The sequence below is a fragment of the Mya arenaria genome, chromosome 1 (genome assembly GCF_026914265.1).
Source record: "Mya arenaria isolate MELC-2E11 chromosome 1, ASM2691426v1".
In the NCBI taxonomy this organism is placed as follows: Eukaryota; Metazoa; Mollusca; class Bivalvia; order Myida; family Myidae; genus Mya; species Mya arenaria.
Window position 1 is genome coordinate 14,324,080 of NC_069122.1, and position 20,682 is coordinate 14,344,761.

The 20,682-nt window shown below is 37.6% G+C and overlaps 1 protein-coding gene across 4 annotated transcripts in view; it reads left to right on the top strand.

Moving 5' to 3' along the window:
• The window catches only part of LOC128238310 (protein white-like), a 41,869-nt gene extending 21,696 nt beyond the window's left edge, over nucleotides 1-20,173 (top strand). For 3 of the 4 annotated variants that reach the window (XM_052954120.1, XM_052954111.1, XM_052954103.1), the window contains exons 2-18: nucleotides 3,899-4,044; nucleotides 4,295-4,343; nucleotides 4,845-5,034; nucleotides 5,374-5,544; nucleotides 6,575-6,741; nucleotides 8,056-8,127; nucleotides 8,841-8,943; nucleotides 9,423-9,518; nucleotides 10,518-10,652; nucleotides 11,197-11,328; nucleotides 12,307-12,399; nucleotides 13,215-13,272; nucleotides 14,924-15,001; nucleotides 15,870-15,975; nucleotides 16,409-16,509; nucleotides 18,591-18,670; nucleotides 19,402-20,173. In XM_052954120.1, the coding sequence (XP_052810080.1) occupies nucleotides 3,899-4,044; nucleotides 4,295-4,343; nucleotides 4,845-5,034; nucleotides 5,374-5,544; nucleotides 6,575-6,741; nucleotides 8,056-8,127; nucleotides 8,841-8,943; nucleotides 9,423-9,518; nucleotides 10,518-10,652; nucleotides 11,197-11,328; nucleotides 12,307-12,399; nucleotides 13,215-13,272; nucleotides 14,924-15,001; nucleotides 15,870-15,975; nucleotides 16,409-16,509; nucleotides 18,591-18,670; nucleotides 19,402-19,506 (1,882 nt within the window). In that variant the 3' untranslated portion in view covers nucleotides 19,507-20,173. Of the gene's footprint in view, nucleotides 1-26; nucleotides 557-3,898; nucleotides 4,045-4,294; nucleotides 4,344-4,844; nucleotides 5,035-5,373; nucleotides 5,545-6,574; nucleotides 6,742-8,055; nucleotides 8,128-8,840; nucleotides 8,944-9,422; nucleotides 9,519-10,517; nucleotides 10,653-11,196; nucleotides 11,329-12,306; nucleotides 12,400-13,214; nucleotides 13,273-14,923; nucleotides 15,002-15,869; nucleotides 15,976-16,408; nucleotides 16,510-18,590; nucleotides 18,671-19,401 lie in introns of those variants that run through there. The other variant, XM_052954130.1, reaches the window with a different exon arrangement.
• The last annotated feature ends 509 nt before the right edge of the window (nucleotides 20,174-20,682 follow it).

A 20,682-nucleotide genomic window follows, 5' to 3' on the forward strand; every position in this document is an offset into this window, starting at 1 on the left:
GTTGCTGGCTGTAGGATGTTACTGTTGTATTGGTGTTTATATGTATACGTGTATTGCTAACATGGCTAAAAAGTAGGATGGTATCGCGACCTGTCAGTTTCAACAGTTTGTTTCTTATGGGAAGGATTTTTAACAGCGAGAGTTTCCTTACATATATAACAGGATATGTGATTGCTTCGCGGAAAATGAAAGACCATTGTACATAAGGTTGTGACGCTGCATGTAAAATATCTCATTTCATTCGCGCAGTGTTAATTAACTTTACGAGTTAAAGATTATTGCTTATCGGATAACGAAAACCTGTGTTTTATCATTTGATTCAATATTATACTACCAGTATCGTAAGCACGAATTTATACTAGCAACAAGTAGAAATCTCCTAGTGTGTGAGTAGTATTTTAGGTTAATTAATTCATTTAAACATGGATGAAAATCATGTTGAAGGGATTAACATGTATCATAATCCAGTTGAAAGAAAAGTGGAATGTTTTGCGGAATACCTTAACAAGCATGATGACAGAAATGGTACTGTTCCGGAAGTCGCTTCGTTGTTATGGTAACGGTCTTTGAAGTTATTGCTTAAACTCTTTCTGTTTTATGAGCTGAAGTTGACATTATTTTATTACACACTACACTATACAGTTAACGTTTTGAGAAATTGTTTTGTACTGTATACACACCATACTTTTGTTCAAGTTTTTATATCAACAACAAACGAACACCTTCATGCGTTATGCACCAGTCAATTGTAACCACGGATCCCCCATGGCCGGGGAATAGCGGGGACTTTTACTTTCGGTCCAGCAAAGCTCGGGTGAAAATCCCGGTCTGCGGGAACGAGCTGCTGGTAAAATCTCTGCCAAATGCCCACGCACCCCAGGGACCCTGATAAGGCCCATTGCCCGCTATTTTTGGCGCGAAGACTAAACCACCGCATTTACCCGACATTGTGGGGCCACCTGAGAGGTAAAAACACGACCCATTTCCCCCCGCTACCCCCGGGATACCCCCGGACCTGGGGGACCGTGGTTACAATTGACTGGTGCATTACATATTGATTATCGAGGGGTGTAAGGGAAAATGTTCTATCTGCTTGTTTATTTAATGTCACTTAGAACCTTTTCACATTCACCCCTTAACACAGTGGACAGTAACCTTCATTTACACGCGGATTAAGACAGTTATATTATTCTTAGTTGAACGTTAAGATGTTTATATACGGATGTATGGGTGAGAGAAACGCGCAGAAATCTGTTTCTTGTAATTTCCCGATAACAAGGTGAAATTCGAAGTAAACTCACGGTTTATAGGTCCGTGGTAACATATACAAGTACTAGCCAATTATCGATTGTTGGAAGATAATAGGACCGAGTGTTTCGAGGCAAAACGTAATCACTTCTTTGACAGACGGTGACTTTAAAGTTATTCAGCTTATCTCTCGCTCGCATGCATTATTGGGCGACTACTGAAATTAATTGCTTTATTTTCATCCCAGTACGCCCACTCTTTTTTCACCGCCCCTTAAATTTTAATTTCATTGACTTTGATGAAAATTATGAACTATGATCTGTACTTGAGTACCGGTCCGGTACTGACAGGGACCGGCGTTTATTCATACCTACATGTATCATTTACCTGCAAAAATGGAAGAATGGTTACGATCGTGTTCATGGTCCGTCAAGAAATTCGCGTATATGGTCTCCTATGCAATAAAAAAGAGCATGAAGACATATTCAATGTTGAACCAGTCTTCTAAGATAAATAAAAAATAAATAAGTCACCCCTCTCCCCGCTCTCATTTTTTAAAAATGGATGAAAATCTAGCATGTAAAACAGTGCACTGAATGTGTGAATCGACGCTATAGGGATACTTACAGCCCCCCCCCCCCCAACCCACCCCGCTTTTGGAAAGGAGGTTAAGGCCTCCCCTCCAAAACCTTTAGGCTAATGTTAGTCTTTTAAATGCCAATTCTTGTGTATTTTAGCTGGCGATGTTAAAAGCGGCTGTCTCTGAACAAAAATACCAATATATTCACGAAACTTTGCTACTATTCCAGCATTTGCTTTGAACATTTATAATCATTTTAGTTTGTAAACACGAACTATGCTTTGGACATAAAACATGCTTAGTGGTCGAAATTATATTTGGTCCTATGGTGATGGCACTATTTTTCAAATGGGCCGTACGGTTATTTTGATGTATCAGCGGTTTTCCGATTTAAACACAGGCTGCACCAGGGCAATGAATACGAACAGTCGCAAGTCTAGTGGCAAAACTGCAAACGTTCATTTTACTGTAACTTTCTATTTGAGGTGTGATGATCAATTTTGCTGATTTCCATTACCTTTCGAAATTATACAATATTTCACACTATTTATATGTTTGTAAAACGAATATAATAATTTAAAACATGATTCTTAGTTATTTGTTATTTAATATTAGTGTTTGTCTGTGTGTGTGTGTCTAAAGTTTGACTTTGGAAACAAACCATAATTAGGTATCCTATTAAATCATTTATTTTGGTAACCTTCTTAAACGTATTCTATGGGGAAATCCATGTATGTCTTGATAGGTTTTTAGGTTTGTTTAAAGTTATTCGCAAGTTTGTGCACAAAATGAAGACAAAAATGAGAATAAGTGGACGGCTATAATATAGCTACAACTAACAACAGCCTGACCTTTACTTAATAACGTGTGTGAACACAACACTTATTTACCTAACAGAGATAATTTTATTCACGGTATGCTCGTATGACAACTTGAAAAGCAAGCTATTGTTAAGGTGGCAGTCGCGATGGCTACGAAATAAAACAATACTGATAATATAAACATTCAGAAAGTTATGCATACCGTCAAATTGCTTCGTTTAAATACATAGTATAAAACCACACGGATTAAATCCATAATTATTATACATAATAACATGTATATACATACATTGTGTTCTGTATAATTATTCTAGACATTGTTTAAAATGAGGCATTTCCTGTGCTAAAGTAAAAAGTATTGTAGTACAAGTAAGCGAAAGTCTTCTGATTGTCAACGTGGATGTGGTTTAAATAAACATGTATACATGTAAACTGTTGGGTCAGTTTAGTGAATGCTAATAAACAGCAAGTAGGGAACCAGCTGGCAAAAAAATGTTTGTCACTTTTTGAGATGGGTCAAGGGAGACAATCAGAGTGACCGTTAAGAAATGGCCTCCAATTTGTAATGTCCCTTTGATTTAAGACTTGTATTTTACATTAAAAAAAGGTATAGGAATATTAAGTATCAATTTTAAGAGGTCTGAACCACTATGTTAACAATATATATGTATGTACGCCTCAACATCGGTCTATAATAAATATCCTTTTTTGTGACATTCGAACAGATTCTACGGAAAAAATAGGTAACAGAGTTTAAAATGGCGCGCTTCGACGCCGTACACGACGTGAACGTCTTTGACGTCACGTCTGGTCATTGTGTCTGTCACATCAAAAATGGATGCGCCCATAATGTAAGGAATCATATTGTTTTATTTATTTATAAAAATAAAGGTCTCTGCACTTCGCATTTTTTAAATGTGTTAAAGGAAATATGGGAAATTTTACCCTTTATCTTATTTAAAAATATGATGACATAATAAAAAAAATATACATCTAATTCTCAGCAGTCGATACGATTTTGGCCACGCTCTCCATCAATTTGATTTGGGCCATCGCTTATATTTTAAGTACGAATGGCAAGATGAAGATGTCGCAGTATTGCAGAAAATGGACTACAGTTTTACAGAAAACAGCATAAGGCGTCACAGAAAAGAAGAAAATATAATCTCAAGATCAGCAGTCAAGCAATTCATTTTAATAAAAAAAGTTCACCTAAATACTTTTCAGTTCTGTATCTGTCTATTTTCAGGAATGATGCGCACCATAGTATGGTTGATTCCATGGAGACAGTGACGTTATCCTGGAAGAACGTTAACGTTCACGTCAACCCCGTTAATCGCGCGTGCTGCCGGGGACCCGACCCTACCGTGACCCCTAAACACGTTCTTCGTGACGGTACGTTGTTTTAACATGTATCGACCCTTTATTTCGAATCTCATATAGAATAAGAAAGGTAATTTATAAAAGTATTCTGAATTTCCCTGTAAACTGTTATTTTCGGCGTTACTCCGGATTTTATTTTGGCGAAGATGACGTCACTAGATTTGTCCCAGCTACGACCGCGCTTACATATTGTTGTAATTTATTCAACGGGTACCAATTGAGCCGCTATTTATAGACCATGCATGCTTATTCTCTATTTCAGTGTACGGCATAGTGAAGCCAGGAACTCTCGTGGCCATTATCGGTGCCAGGTAAGTACCACGGCTATAACTTCTGTCAAGATCTGTCAAAAGATTTCTTAGAGGGACTACCTCATTTGGTATCGAAAAACATCATCCATTAAAGATGAACTCCCTTATAAGATTTACCACAATTTAAACATCATTAATTTGGATAAATAAATGTCAAAAACAATGGTTCTCATGAAGGATGCCGAGTTTAATTTGAAAACAAATATGTAGAAAACATGGTATTTCTACCTAATGAGACGATAGTAGATCACAGTAAATCCCGTATCACTCACCAATCGTATAATACGTTTGCATTTTCAGCCATAAAATACACGGTTCCAATCTTGTTTTCAATGATTAATATTTCCCATAAATGCATTATTTATTAAGTATTTAAAAGTTTAACACTCAAAATTTATGTTTGTTATACATGTGTGTGTATTGATTTTGAATAAAAGTGTCACTTTAAGCCAAAATGAAAACAGTTTACATAAAGAAAACAGAATATGTTCCACTTTTCAGTGGTTCAGGAAAAACAACACTCCTGAATACCATCACACAACGTATTAACAGTCAGTCCTTGACGGCTTCCGGTGATATAAGAGTGAACGGCGTCGACGTCGGTTCCGGCATTCGGAACATCTCGGCTTACGTTCAACAGGATGATCTATTTATAGCCACTATGACAGTTAAAGAGCACTTGACCTTCAGGGTATGTGATGTAAAACAGTATACAGTAACAGGCGCTATTTATTGATAGGTTATGCATTTATTTCGTTCGATCAAGAGTATCTTTAAAATACGCTTTGGCGACTTTAAGTTATTTGCTAGGTTATCATCCCCGCCCGCCTCTCTTTTTGCCACCGCCGCTTATTTTTTGTTGACTCAAATATAAATTTTCAACTGGGCTCTGTATATGCGTATCGGTCCGGTACTGACTGGGAACGGCGTTTATTCATACATTCGGTGTAGATATCTAACAACCTTTATATATTTCTAGATCTGTGTCATTAAAGCGTTTTTTTTATGAATCTACATGTGGGTATTTCAGGCGCTATTGCGGATGGAGAATGAGGTCTCGCGGTCGCGACGTCTGGAACGTGTGCAGGAAGTAATCAAGGAGCTTGGATTGACCAAGTGTCAGGACAACATGATTGGCGACCCCGGCCGCCTCAAGGGGATTTCCGGTGGGGAGATGCGACGCCTGTCATTTGCCTCCGAGGTAAATAACGTTTTTTTATGATGGTTATGGTGTTGATGTTTGACGAAAGCCGGCCAAGTTTCAGTGTAACATTGTTGGCTATTCAGTGCGCCGTAGGAGCATTTCCGGCTGGGTGATGCGTCGCCTTTCGTTTGTCTACAGCGGCGCATCCAGGATTTGATGTTAGAGGGGTGGGGCATAACCAAGGGGCGTAACTGACGTGCGCCCCTCCCCCAAAACCCAAAACGTATTTGGTTTAAAGTGTTTGAAAGAAAATGTTAACAATCCCAAGTCCGAAATGGTGCATTTTGGGCGTATTTTATTTCTCTTTCCCCCCAATATTTATTTTTAAAAAAGTAAACTTTGGGTCTGGGTGCGCACCCTGGATCTGCTATTGATGTAAAACAAGAAATCGTATTTGCAAGCGTTCTGATCAATGCATTATTGCCTATCCCATAAAGCGTTGGGGCATTTCCGGCGTAAAGATGCAGTTCGAGGGGTAAATGTGAAAAGGTCTAAGTGACATTAAATAAAGAAGAAGATAGAACCTTTTCGCTCTCACCCCTCGAGTTGGAATCGTTAACCTGAGACTTTAGTAAAAGAATAGCATTGACTGTGTGTTCCGTCATGTTATCTTTATTGTTGGCGTTTGCCGGTACATTAACTTGATACATGTATGCAAACATTTTTATTAACACGCGAGTGATATCCATGTCCCGATTTCACGAAACTTATAGCAGGATTAAGATAAGTTCACTATTTGTGTTTCAATAATTAGGGTTATATTTAATTCTTTAAGAGTTGTTATACTAAAGATAGGAATTATCATTATGATTTTCACAATAAACGATTTTTTATTTATCAAAATTCAATTTAAGTATGTATTAGGCTGATTGGGATAAGCTACTCAAGCCTGTTCAGCTTAAACAGTTTCGAGAAATTTGGTCATATTTTGACACAAACATTTTTATGCAAAATAAGAGTAATACAATTTACCAATCAGCCAACGATAAAACAATTGCCTAAAAGTGTTATCGATCCTTTTTTACAGTTTCTGACTAACCCACCTCTTCTGTTTTGTGACGAGCCGACTTCCGGTTTGGATTCGTTCATGGCGGAAAATATTGTGCAGACCCTTAAAGGCATGGCGGATAAGGGAAAGACCGTCGTCTGTACAATTCATCAACCTTCCTCTGAGGTGTTTGCGCTGTTTGACCAGTAAGTAATACGCTTGTGGTTATTTATCTGCACAATTCATCAACCCTAATATGAGGTGTTTGCGCTGTTTGACCAGAAAGTAATACGCTTGTGGTTATTTGTCTGCACAATTCATCAACCCTCATCTGAGGTGTTTATGCTGTTTGACTAGAAATGAATACGCTTGTGGTTGTCTGTCTGCACTATTCATCAATCCTAATCAGAGATGTTCATGCTGTTTGGCCAGTTAGTAATTCGCGTATGGAAGGCTGTCTTTACCATTTATCAATCCTCATCTGAGATGTTCGTGCTGTTTGACCAGTAAGTAATTCGCGTATGGTAGGCTGTTTTTACCATTTATCAACCCTAATCTGAGATGTTCATGCTGTTTAATGAGTAAGTAATTCGCGTATGGTAGGCTGTCTTTACCATTTATCAACCCTAATCTGAGGTGTTCATGCTGTTTGATCAGTAAGTAATTCGCGTATGGTAGGCTGTCTTTACCATCTATCAACCCTCATTTGAGGTGTTCATGCTGTTTGACCAGTAAGTAATTCGCGTATGGTAGGCTGTCTTTACCATCTATCAACCCTCATCTGAGGTGTTCATGCTGTTTGACCAGTAAGTAATTCGCGTATGGTAGGCTGTCTTAACCATGTATCAACCCTCATCTGAGGTGTGTATGCTGTTTGACCAGTACTAATACTCTTGAGGTAATCTGTCTGCACACTTGATCAACCCTTATCTGAGGTGTTCTTGCTGTTTGACCAGAAAGTAATACGCGTATGGTAGGCTGTTTGCACCATTAATAAACTTTTATCTGAAATTTTCATGCTGTTTGACCAGTAAGTAATACATGTTTGGTTAGGCTGTCTGCACTATTTATCAACCCTTACATGATATGTTCACGCTGTTGGCCAGTTAGTCATTCGCGTATGGTAGGCTGTCAGCACCATTTATCAACCCTCATCTGAGATGTTTGAGCTGTTTGACCACTAAGTAATACGCCTACCATCCCCTTCAGTACCTTAAGTACTTTGATTTCAACATACCCATGTTGATGCCAACCGTCCCTCGCAGTACCTTCAGCACTTTGATTTCAAGATGTCCATATTGTTGCTAACCGTCCCTCGCAGTACCTTCAGCACTTTGATTTCAACATACCCATGTTGTTTCCAACCGTCCCTCGCAGTACCTTCAGCACTTTGATTTCAGCATACCCATGTTGTTTCCAACCGTCCAACCGTTTTAACATTCCCTTGTACTCTCAGCTTGTTTCAACCCGTCCCCTGCAGTATCTTCAGTATTTTCAACATATCCGTATTGTACTTTCAGCTTGCTGATAATGGCTGAAGGCCGGGTGGCGTTTATGGGAGAAATGAAACATGCATTAGAGGTCTTCAAACGGTAAGAAATTGAATACAGTGGAACCCCGTTGGCTCGAACTCCTCGGTACCGGCGAAAACACCTCGAGCTTAGGTAAATGCGAGCCAAGCGGGAATGCTTACATTCAGTATAAAGAAATCGGTCATTTGTAAACATTCAGTTCGAGCCAACGAGGATTTCGTGTCAATCGAGTTCGAGCCAACAGGCTTCGAATGTATTTTTATCACTGATTATGATCATTACGCATAAGTTGCGCACCCAGAAATGAGCTATTTATAAAGAAACATTATAAATAGAATGAGTAAGGTTAATGAATTGTTACTTCACTTAGAGAATTATAAAATGCGCTACTAGATTCAGTGGGTCATGTTATGCCCGACTTCGCATGATGGCAACTTTTAATACAAATGTCCACACACTCATAATGAATTCATATTTTAACATTTAAAATAAGAATAATATATTTGTTGAATTTCGGTGTAAGATCGAAATGTATTTCACCGAATTGTCACAGAAAGTAAAAGCTGTAACGTCATTCTGGTGACGTCATTTAAGATGTGTCCCACCCGGCGGAAAGAACGCTACAATACGTTAATTTAGCAAAACGAAGACCAATTTCTAAAAGAGCAGTGAGAATATAAAGATGATATTTTCAGTGAAATTGTATGATATTTCACCGTAAAACATTACAGTGATAATTAATGATGTATACATGTAGATCTACCTTCTTCCAGGTCCGGATTCCCGTGTCCAGTAAACTTCAACCCCGCAGATTTCTACATCCACACGATGGCAGTAATTCCAGGCAAGGAAACAGAATGTAAAGCGCAAATCGAGGTAGGCTTATCAGTTCGAGTCAAGTTTTATCGGTATAAAATGAATATATATATATATATATATATATATATATATATATATATATATATATATATATATATATATATATATATATATATATATATATATATATATATATATATATATATTAAATGCTTTCCGGTGGCTAATAGAGATTTATCAGTGCAATAAAATTGATATTTCACTGTTTCAAATATTAAAAATATCAAATTGATATTTTTCACTGTTTTGAAAATTTAGCCCGCTCTCAGTTTAAAATCAAACGTCAGCCCGCACAGGGCTGGGACACAATTTCAACAACTTTATTTCCGAAATGAAATTTTACGTGCGCACAATCTTTTCCATAACATTTTGATTTTCGACCTGTTGCACGAAAACGATATTTATTATTTACCACGTCAATGTTCAAATATTGACATTTTACGTGAAACTGATATTTATTTTCTATATCATTTTAGTCCATATGTGACAAGTTCCAGTCCTCAGATGAAAGCAAGACTATGCTTACTGATATCAAGCGTATAGGAGAAAACCCCAAGGAAACTGGCATCATCGTAAGTACATTGAAATTATCATATTACAGTCGAACCCCGTTGGCTCGAACTCGCAGGGACCGCAAGAAATACCTCGAGCCTCGGAAAATTAAACTAAAGCGGGAATGCTCACAGTCAGTGTATAGAAATCAGTCCTTTACATCCAGTTCTATCCAACGAAGATTTCGAGCCAAGCGAGTTCGAACCAACGGGGTTCGACTGTAGATTTAATAATGAATATTTCATCTATTTATAGACTACGTTGTTAACTTAAAATCAGTTCTAAACAATCTGCCCAATGTCATGCAATATTGAAAGTGAATCACTCAAGAGAAGCTCATTGACGACTTACAGATTTGCACATTTAAAGCTGCACTCTCACAGTTTGAACGTTTTGACAACTTTTTTTATTTTTTGTCTTGGAACGAGTCAGTATTTGCGAAAATCCATGGAAACCAGTTATATAAGACTGCTGACAAAAAAAAAAATAGATCGCAGATTTTTTAATTTAAGTTCAAAAAATGATGATTTATGCATTTTTCTTAAACAAGCCATAAAACATAAATATCCGAACAGAAATATGAAAATATACGATCTGATTTTTTGTAAGCAATCTTATATCATTTGTTTCCAGATATTTACACAAAAAGTTGTAAAAATGGTATATCTGTGAGAGTGCAAGCTTTAAAAAAAATCCAAAACACATGTCCGCTCAACAGTTAGGTTAAACTTTATTTGATTTTACAACGATTGTGAAACAAGCTATTGCAACTTATATTAATCACTCTCGTTGGCACGATGTTGCGCGAGAGTGTGGTCTTGTGTTGTGGGGGAAACCGGAGTACCTAGAAAAAACCCACTTGTCCGGCTGGTGACCACTCACCAAACTCACATTCGCCCAGGCCGGGAATCAAACCCGGGTCGTCTTGGTGAGAAGCGAGTGCGCTAACCGCTCAACAGTTCATCAGATATTTATAAACTCTTTATTTTATGCGTTTTTCTGTTTGTTTTGAATTTCAGTTTGACGAAGCGTTTTCCAACACCTCGCGATATGAAGCCAGTTTTCTCACCCAGTTTCGCGCGGTGTTTGCGCGCTCCTGGAAGACCACTATCAGAGAACCTATGGTTGTCAGAGTCAGAGTCGCTCAAACGCTTGTGAGTATTTAGGATTTGAAAAACACTTGGATATGGCTTAATTCAAATTATACGAGTAGAACAAAAGAGTACTCTGTATTATGTTTAATATGAAGCAGTACCAAAAAGTATATGATGAATATTACAACGATTATACTTATATGATGATGAAGGTGATGATGATGATGATGATGATGATGATGATGATGATGATGATGATGATGATGATGATGATGATGATGATGATCTTGATGATGATCTTGATGATGATGATGATGATGATGATGATGATGATGATGATGATGATGATGATGGTGGTGGTGGTGGTGGTGGTGGTGGTGGTGGTGGTGGTGGTGGTGGTGGTGGTGGTGGTGGTGATGGGGATGGGTAGGAATTTTCGATTAGTTTTTCCATTTGAACATCAATCAAGAAGATGTCATGAACATCAATTTTAATATCTTCTCATTTCACTTGCAGATGTTGGGGCTTGATCTATCTACAGTTGGACGTCAATCAAGAAGGCGTTATGAACATCAATTTTAATATCTTCTCATTTCACTTGTAGATGTTGGGGCTGATCTTGGGCGTGATCTATCTACAGTTGGACATCAATCAAGAAGGCGTTATGAACATCAACGGTGTTCTCTTCCTGATGCTTACCAACATGACTTTTTCCAACGTTTTCGGCGTTCTAAATGTGAGTGTTTTTTTTCTGCTTATTTTAAAAATGTATAAAACCTAAAACTTTATCTCACATTTATCATATTTTATTATATATTTTTTATCCGGTGGTTTGTAGAGATTGATAAGTGAAATTAACTTGATATAACACACTATTTCGAACAGTGAAAATATCACTTTGATATTTTTCACTGTTTTAAAATTTAACCCGCTCTCGGTTCCAAATCAAACGTCAGCTCCGCACAGGGCTGGGATCCAATTTCAACGACGTCTTTTCCGAAATGACGTTACGTGCGCATAAACATTGGCGCTTTTTTCTAAAAAAATGTTTATAATTGACTTTTAATACCAATTTAAGGCATATAATAAAAGGAAGAATAATTGTTTGATTCAGTGTGAGATATAGAGGATATTTGTTTTTTTCAGTGTAAGATCGTATTTTATTTCATGAGTGTCATAGAAAAACATATGTCACGAGTGGCGACCTTTTCCATTGTATCGTTATTTGTTGACGTCTTTTATAAACTGTGTTTTATACCGAACAGAACAGAATAATATTTCGACTTAAGCATTACCAGCTCATCGTTATACAAACGAACATACAAACAAAAACATGGCATGTTAAACAAGTGAAGCAACTATTAGTTCGTATTAAGAAATCAAGGAAGATGTATAAACGAAACATTACGTCGTATATAACCATAAACGTTATTTGGTTGAAACCCGTTGGCTCGAACTCGCTTTGCTCGAATTCCTCGTTGGCTTGAACTATATGTAAATGACCGATTTATTTAAGTTGAGGGTAAATAATCCCCGCTTGGCTCGAATTTTCTTAGGCTCAAGGTATTTTTCGCCGGTCCCTTGGAGCTCGAGCAAACAGAGTTCGACTGCAACAATAAATGTTATATAAAGCTTTTTTGTTTTGTTTTATACTTCGATATTAAATATGCTGCAGTGATTTTTTATTAATAAATTCATGTCTTCCCCTTTTCAGTCGTTTCCACTTGAGATGCCGATTTTCCTGCGAGAATATGGTATCGGACTCTACCGTGTGGACATCTACTTCCTCTGCAAAACTTTCGCGGAGGTGAGCGACAAATAATGTATTGTGCATAGTTCAAAGTTCAAGTAGATAAAAAAAACCTATGTAAGCCTTTTATAAGTGACCCACCCTATCCGTGTATAGTAATCTGTATTGCCATCTGCTTTCTGTCATAGGCGATATTCAATATTGGTCTACATAGGATCTTAGAACGATGTAGTTAATCGGATTGTCCGATTTAAACAACTGACCTATACAGTGAATGAAGTCAATAATATATAACCATAAGATTGACTTAAGTTGGATATTGAATACCAACCCGGATCTCAGATCTTAGGGTCATGCAGTACTAGAGATTTTATTAAAGAAATGATCGAAACATCCTATCTTAAATGATATTAAAATTGTTTTTACAGTTTATAAGAATAAGAATAAGAGTTATGTTTGTACATAACATATATTTACACATTTATTTGATTCAACCATGATGCTTCCAAAATTAGGATATATCAAGAGTGACCAAGTTTTTTTTTAAATTGATTGAAATATATAATTATTTAACCACTTCTTATTCTTATTTGTTTATCATATATTTCTGCTTATGTGTATAAATTCTGAAGACTGACTCTATAACTGGTCAACAGATTCCTTACTAAGTTGAAATGAGCGACTCGTCAATTTTGCACAATTTCAATTAACATACAGTAAAAACTCATTATGTCGAACTCTGTTATCTCGATGTTCCGTGTATATCGAACCTTTTCGAATGTATTGGTGTAACATTTCGGTTATATCGAATGTTTCTTTTTAAACGAACCCAGCTCATTATAATGCTCAATTTTGTTGTTGTCTGTTTTCAGTTGCCGTCGTTCATCTTTATACCGATGATATTTTGTGCTATAACGTACTGGATGGTTGGTAAGACACGTTGAGTTTCTATGTTGTGGCTCGTCCGGTTAGCGAACTCGTTTTCCACCAATGCGTTAGTTTAGTTAAAACATATTCATTTTACAACGATTGTGAAACAAGTTAGTACATTATTATATTAATCACTCTCGTTGACACGATTTTACACGAGATTGTGGTCTTGTGTTGTGGGGGACACCGGAGAACCCGGAGAAAACCCACGTGTCCGGCTTGGTGATCACAAACCAAACTCACGTGCGCCCAAGCCGGGAATCAATGCGTTCCCGGCCTGGGCGCATGTACGTTTGGTTTGTGGTCACCAAGCGTCACAAGTGGGTTTCCTCCGGGTACCTCGAATTATCCCATTCGGAAGACTTCGGCCATTTTACAGCGAAAACATCCTTTGATATCTATGGACGGATTACAATATCAGAAATATTTATATTTAAGTACGCTGCAAGTAGATCGCGTAGTTATTTAAAGTTAGCAATTACACTTAAAAACTTAGGAGGAATCTTAATTATTTATGCACTCATACATTTCACTGGCAATCAGTTAAATCTTAGATAAACAAAATACACGTTAAAACACTACAATTAATTAATACTTTAATTTTACATTTTACGAACTACTTCTACTGATGTACCGACATACATCCGAGGTTGTTTTTGATGGAAAATGACCGAGAAGTTCCGTATGCCTGTTTCACTCACAACACAAGACCACAGTTTCGCTTTAAATCGTACTTTGCCAAATTTGAGAGATCAAAGCGAACGCCCTAAATACGGTGACATCACTTTAAAGCTGCACTATCACAGGTTTACCGTTTTGACACCTTTTCACTTTTGGTTTTGGAATGAGCCATTTTTACTTCAATATCAGACTGCTGACATAAAGATCAGATCACTGTTAATGATATTTACGTTTGGAAATTAATGAGTTATGGCTAAAATCGGCACAAACGCTTTAAGAAAAATGCATATTAAAACATTATTCACATAAATATTGAAACTTGCGATCTAATATTTTGTCAGCAGTCTTATATCACTGATTTCCATTCCGCAAAATGGGATCGTTCTAAGAAAAATAAAAATTAAATAAAAGTTGTCAAAACGTTCAATCTGTAAGAGTGCAGCTTTAAAGGGACTGTGTCACAGATTGGCACCAAAAATAGTTTTTTTTCTGTAACGAATCTCAGGACAATTATCTAATAGAATGTGTGACGCTTTGATATCATATTTGTAAAAAAAGTACCAAAATGAAAAAAAAAATGTGTCAGAGACCGAGTTCGAACCCGCGTCGCCAAAATTGATGTCCAGCGTCTTACTGACTGAGCTATTAAGGCTTATTCGAAACGGGTGACATAATTAAGCTATACACCTACCTCGGTAATTTCACGTGATAACACTGACTAGCCAATCACGCATAAGAAATGAATTCTACCTGGTGGACATACCCAGTAATCTTTTTTAATGGAAAAATACGAAATAACTGCTAAACTTAAATAAATCGTAAACTATGTGGTACTTCAGTTAGTAAGTTTCAATGCATTGTACACATCGATGCCAAGTTTATGTCATTTTTCGACAATTTTCTTTTTTCCCCGCTATTTTATCATCTGTGAGACAGCCCCTTTAAAATAATTGTGTGATTTCTATTTAAGGTCTATATTCGTCCTTCGAGGCGTTCTGTGTGTTTACGGGTGTTCTTCTCTTGGTGGCCAACATTGCTGTGTCTTTCGGTGAGTAATGTTTGTGTTATTGATTGTTAATATACATCAACGGTGAATAATGTTTACATCGCTTAAACACATACTATTGTGCTTAGGATTTATTTTTCATATAATGGTGTTTCCTTTGTTGTTGGTTTTTTTTTGTAATTAGCGCGTCTTTTTTTTTGATGAAAAACATCGAGGATTTATGATTTCCCTGGTGTTTTCGTTGTCGTCGTGCAAACAACTTGGTCATAGCTCAAATACCGTTAAAACTATTGAAACGAAACTTATCACCCATCCTACCATTGATTATATAAAACATTTCTAGCAAGGCACACACCTCTGACTTTAATTATTGTTATGTTAAGCTCTTTTTTATAAAACCCCCCAAGGCAAACCGAAAATTATGCCCATAACTCACAGAATGTTCAAGTTCTACGCACTTCTCATAAAACAATCTACAGACTCACGTTTGCTTTTCACTAAGATGCGCCCCTTTTTACAGTATTCTTCTCGTACCACTTGCTCGTGTGCGCATGACTGAAATATCTTTGCGGCGGCCAACTCAGTAACCACGGCGGCTCTGGCTATAGCTCCACCCCTTGTGTTTTCTCTCATTGTTCCCTCTCTATTTTAACACTGTAATCTCTCCTTTACATGCTACATTTTGTCAGCGGCGGTGAACACTTTAATCACAGTTCTGGCTATAGCTCCGCCCCTTATGATTCCCCTCATTGTACCCTCTCTATTTATAACACTGTCATTTCGCTTTTACAGGCTACATTGTTTCAGCGGCTGCCAACTCTGTAGCCACAGCTCTGGCTATAGTTCAGCCTCTTGTGTTTTATCTCATTGTTCCCTCTCTATTTATAACACTGTCATCTCTCATTTACAGGTTACATTGTGTCAGCGGCGGCCAACTCTGTAACCACAGCTCTGGCTATAGCTCCGCCTCTAATGATTCCGCTAATGATGTTCGGGGGCTTCTTCCTAAACTCCGAGTGAGTATATTTTGATATTATCAGACGGCAATTGGCAACTGTATATATTCATTTACCAACAGCAACAACATTTACCTGTTATCAACAATCTCTGATTTGACAATTTTTATAAGTAAGATATTTATTCCAATCATTATCCAATCAACTACACTGCAAATGCCTCTGGTACATTTGTGTTGCGTAAGACATGTGTGTGTGTGTGTGTGTGTGTTTGTGTATACCAGGTGATAATTTACGTTATTAATACTACGTCGGAAGGCAGCACTTTGGTTCGAAAGAAGACTTAAAACAAAGATAACTAACAAAGATAATGTTTTCCTCGGGCGTGACAATTGAGATCTCGTGCTGTTCACTCTGGCATAGACGTTCTTCGGGGGCGTCCGCACATGTTAACGCCCTCAACAAAGTGTGTATAGTACTTTATTTCTTTCAGTTCCATCCCGGTATATTTCATCTGGTTAGAGTACCTGTCCTGGTTTAAATACGCCAACGAAGTTCTTGCCGTTAACCAGTGGCAAAACATCGACAGTATTGGTGAGTGTAAGCTGTCACTAACATATTCTAAACTGGTGAGTGGAAGCAGGAACTAACATGCTCTAAACGCCCTTGTTGACCAATGGCAGAACATCGACAGAATTGGTGAGTGTAAGTATTGGTGAGTGTAAGCAGGAACTAACATGCTCTAAACGCCCTTGTTGACCAATGGTAGAACATCGACAGTATTGGTGAGTGTAAGCAGGAACTAACATGCTCTAAACGCCCTTGTTGACCAATGGTAGAACATCGGCAGTATTGGTGAGTGTGAGCAGTAACTAACATGCTCTAAACGCCCTTGTTGACCAATGGTAGAACATCGGCAGTATTGGTGAGTGTAAGCAGGAACTAACATGCTCTAAACGCCCTTGTTGACCAATGGCAGAACATCGCCAGTATTGGTGAGTGTAAGCAGTAACTCACATGCTCTAAACGCCATTGTTAACCAATGGCTGAACATCGGTAGAATTGGTGAGTGTGAGCAGTAACTAACATGCTCTAAACGCCATTGTTGACCAATGGTAGAACATCGGCAGTATTGGTGAGTGTAAGCAGGAACTAACATGCTGCTCTAAACGCCCTTGTTGACCAATGGCAGAACATCGGTAGAATTGGTGAGTGTAAGCATACACTAACATACTCTAAACGACCTTGTTAACCAATGGCAGAACAATGACAGTATTGGTGAGTGTAAGCAGTCACTAACATGCACTAAACGCCCTTGTTGACCAATGGCAGAGCATCGATAGTATTGGTGAGTGTAAGCAGTCACTAACATGCACTAAACGCCCTTGTTGACCAATGGCAGAGCATCGATAGTATTGGTGAGTGTAAGTATTGGTGAGTGTAAGCAGTCACTAACATGCTCTAAATGCCCTTGTTGACCAATTGCAGAGCATCGATAGTATTGGTGAGTGTAAGTTGTAACTAACTTGCTCTAAACGCCCTTGTTGACCAATGGCTGAACATCGATAGTATTGGTGAGTGTAAGTTGTAACTAACATGCTCTAAACGCCCTTGTTGACCAATGGCAGAACATCGACAGTATTGGTGAGTGTAAGCAGTCACTTACTTGCTCTAAACGCCCTTGTTGACCAATGGCAGAATATCGACAGTATTGGTGAGTGTAAGCAGTCACTAACATGCACTAAACGCCCTTGTTGACCAATGGCAGAACATCGACAGTATTGGTGAGTGTAAGCAGTAACTATCATGCTCTAAACGCCCTTGTTGGCCAATGGCAGAACATCGACAGTATTGGTGAGTGTAAGCTGTCACTAACATGCACTAAACGCCCTTGTTGACCAATGGCAGAACATCGACAGTATTGGTGAGTGTAAGCAGTAACTATCATGCTTTAAACGCCCTTGTTGACCAATGGCAGAACATCGACAGCATTGGTGAGTGTAAGCAGTAACTAACATGCACTAAACGCCCTTGTTGACCAATGGCAGAACATCGACAGCATTGGTGAGTGTAAGCAGTAACTAACATGCTCTAAACGCCCTTGTTGACCAATGGCAGAACATCGACAGTATTGGTGAGTGTAAGCAGTCACTAACATGCACTAAACGTCCTTGTTGACCAATGGCAGAACATCGGCAGTATTGGTGAGTGTAAGCAGTCACTAACATGCACTAAACGTCCTTGTTGACCAATGGCAGAGCATCGACAGCATTGGTGAGTGTAAGCAGTCACTAACATGCACTAAACGCCCTTGTTGACCAATGGCAGAATATCGGCAGTATTGGTGAGTGTAAGCAGTCACTAACATGCACTAAACGCCCTTGTTGACCAATGGCAGAGCATCGACAGCATTGGTGAGTGTAAGCAGTAACTTACATGCTCTAAACGCCCTTGTTGACCAATAGCAGAACATCGACAGCATTGGTGAGTATAAGCAGAAACTAATATGCACTAAACGCTCTTTGATTTGGTATTTGGTTTGGAATATGTCTAAGTGTATTCAATGTTTATGCTTGATATCAATCTTAGATACAAGAAGAGTATTTCAGAACTAAGACGGAATTGTCCTAGAACAATACAACGTGTTGTTGAAATGTTTAACCATTTTTTTCCAGAATGTTCTAGCAACGGGAACAACACAAAATGCCTGTACAAGGACGGCGACTCGGTTCTGAGCTATCTCAATTATGACCAGGTGAGCAACCTGTGTTTATTCCTGCTTGATGGTCGCTTAAAGTTTACGTAAAGTGGTTCTGTTATAAATTACATGAATTTTGATCTTGAAACTTCAAAGGTTTTATTATATTAGGCTCCATTTTAAAACAATTCATTCCATAATAATGTTATACTTAATGGTGACTTTATTTTTAATCCATTTTAATCAACTCGAACTGCTAAAACAATGCAGTGATGATTTTTGAATTAATTTACAATTTATTTTAATAATTGGATAAAAATAATTCTTGACAACTCATGGCGCTAACTGTTAATATATTGAATAAATTAACTTAAAACTTAATTCAACTTTAAAGTGACACGTTTATTCAAAATCAAAACATTCACATGTATAACAAACATCAATTCTCACTGATAAACCTTCATCTACTTACTAAATAATGCATTTGTGGAAAATATTAATAACTGGTAATAAGAGTGTAGCCATGCATTTAATAACGCAAAAATATTGAATGATTGGTGAAAGATTTACTGTGAGGTAGAAATACTGTGTTTTTTGCACATTTCTTTCAAATTAAAATCGGTATCCTTCATAAGAACCATTGTTTTTGACAATTATTCATATTTTTTAATATTAAAACAATAGTATTACTTGTGGTAAATCTTATTTAGGAGTAAGAGTGCATCTTTAAAGAAATAAATCAAACAAATTTGTTCTTATGACTCTTTTTATTTGTTTCTCCCCAAAAGGACAACGTCTTGCTGGATGTCAGCCTTTTGTGTGCAATGCTGGTGGCTTACAGACTCGTCGCTTTCATCATTTTGTTTGCCAAAGCCCGCAGTTCCAAGGGCTAGCTCATCTTAACACTTTTGGGATGATGCGTTGAGCATATTTACCTCGGTATGCCTATTTCCCAAGCAACAACAACAACCCATTTTCGTAACAACAACTACAACTGGTCTACCGAACCTCCAATCACTGACTGTGGGCGTTCCCTTAAGAACATAAAGGATGTTTTTGATTGGACAAGACAAAGACTTGAGAGCACGTGTGAACAAAGACGAATTGTGATTGGTCAAGAGATTTTGACTGGAAAGAAATCAGACATTTTCATGAAATACATTTAAAACATTAAATTATACTTTTAATGCAATTAAATATGTTGTTTCGCCATTTTATTGGTATCAGTATATATGTCGTCGGTGTTTTTTTTATAAATTGTTCTGACAATGAGTACCGGTACATTTATTTACTATTGTTAAAATTGTATTCTATTGCTATATATGATGTTCCTGTTAGAAATTTATTTTCACTATTTCCTCTGATCGACAATTTGTCCGTTATACAAAGGTCACAATAGAGACAACCGCCAAGTATCATTCCCTTCACGTGAATGGCACAACGCCATTGGTTGGACTGGTCACGTGGTGAATTTTAAATAGTTGGTCACTAATCTTTATATCCTACCAAAATGGCGTCTTTTATCCGATAACGATGCATAAATAAAACATTTTCAACAAGTTTTGGCGTCTTGATCATTAATGAAATGTTGCCGACGTGATGTATACGTTACAGGATAAGTAGATGACACGATATTGTATATATAGGACGCAGGAAACCATATATTCGGGTTCGAGCTGATAAGGGGAAACCAAATCCAAATATAATTTCCTGTGCACCATATCGGGTCACGTACTAACCCCGTAATTTATGGTGTATTACAGTCACGCGACACAAATCTTAAAACAAAAGCAATATACACATTAAAATATCGTTATCAATATATATAAGGGTTACCGTCTTAGATGATATTTAATACTGGTCTTTATTGGATATAAGAACGATGTAGCTAATCGGATTGCTCGATATAAATAACGGACCTATAAAATGAATTCAGTCAATGATGTATCACTGTAAGATTGACTTAACTTGCATAGTTAATACCACCCCCACTCCTTTCCAAACATATATATCAAAATCAGCATCATTAGAGCTACAGTGTATAAGCTATATCAGACCCAAATTTCAAG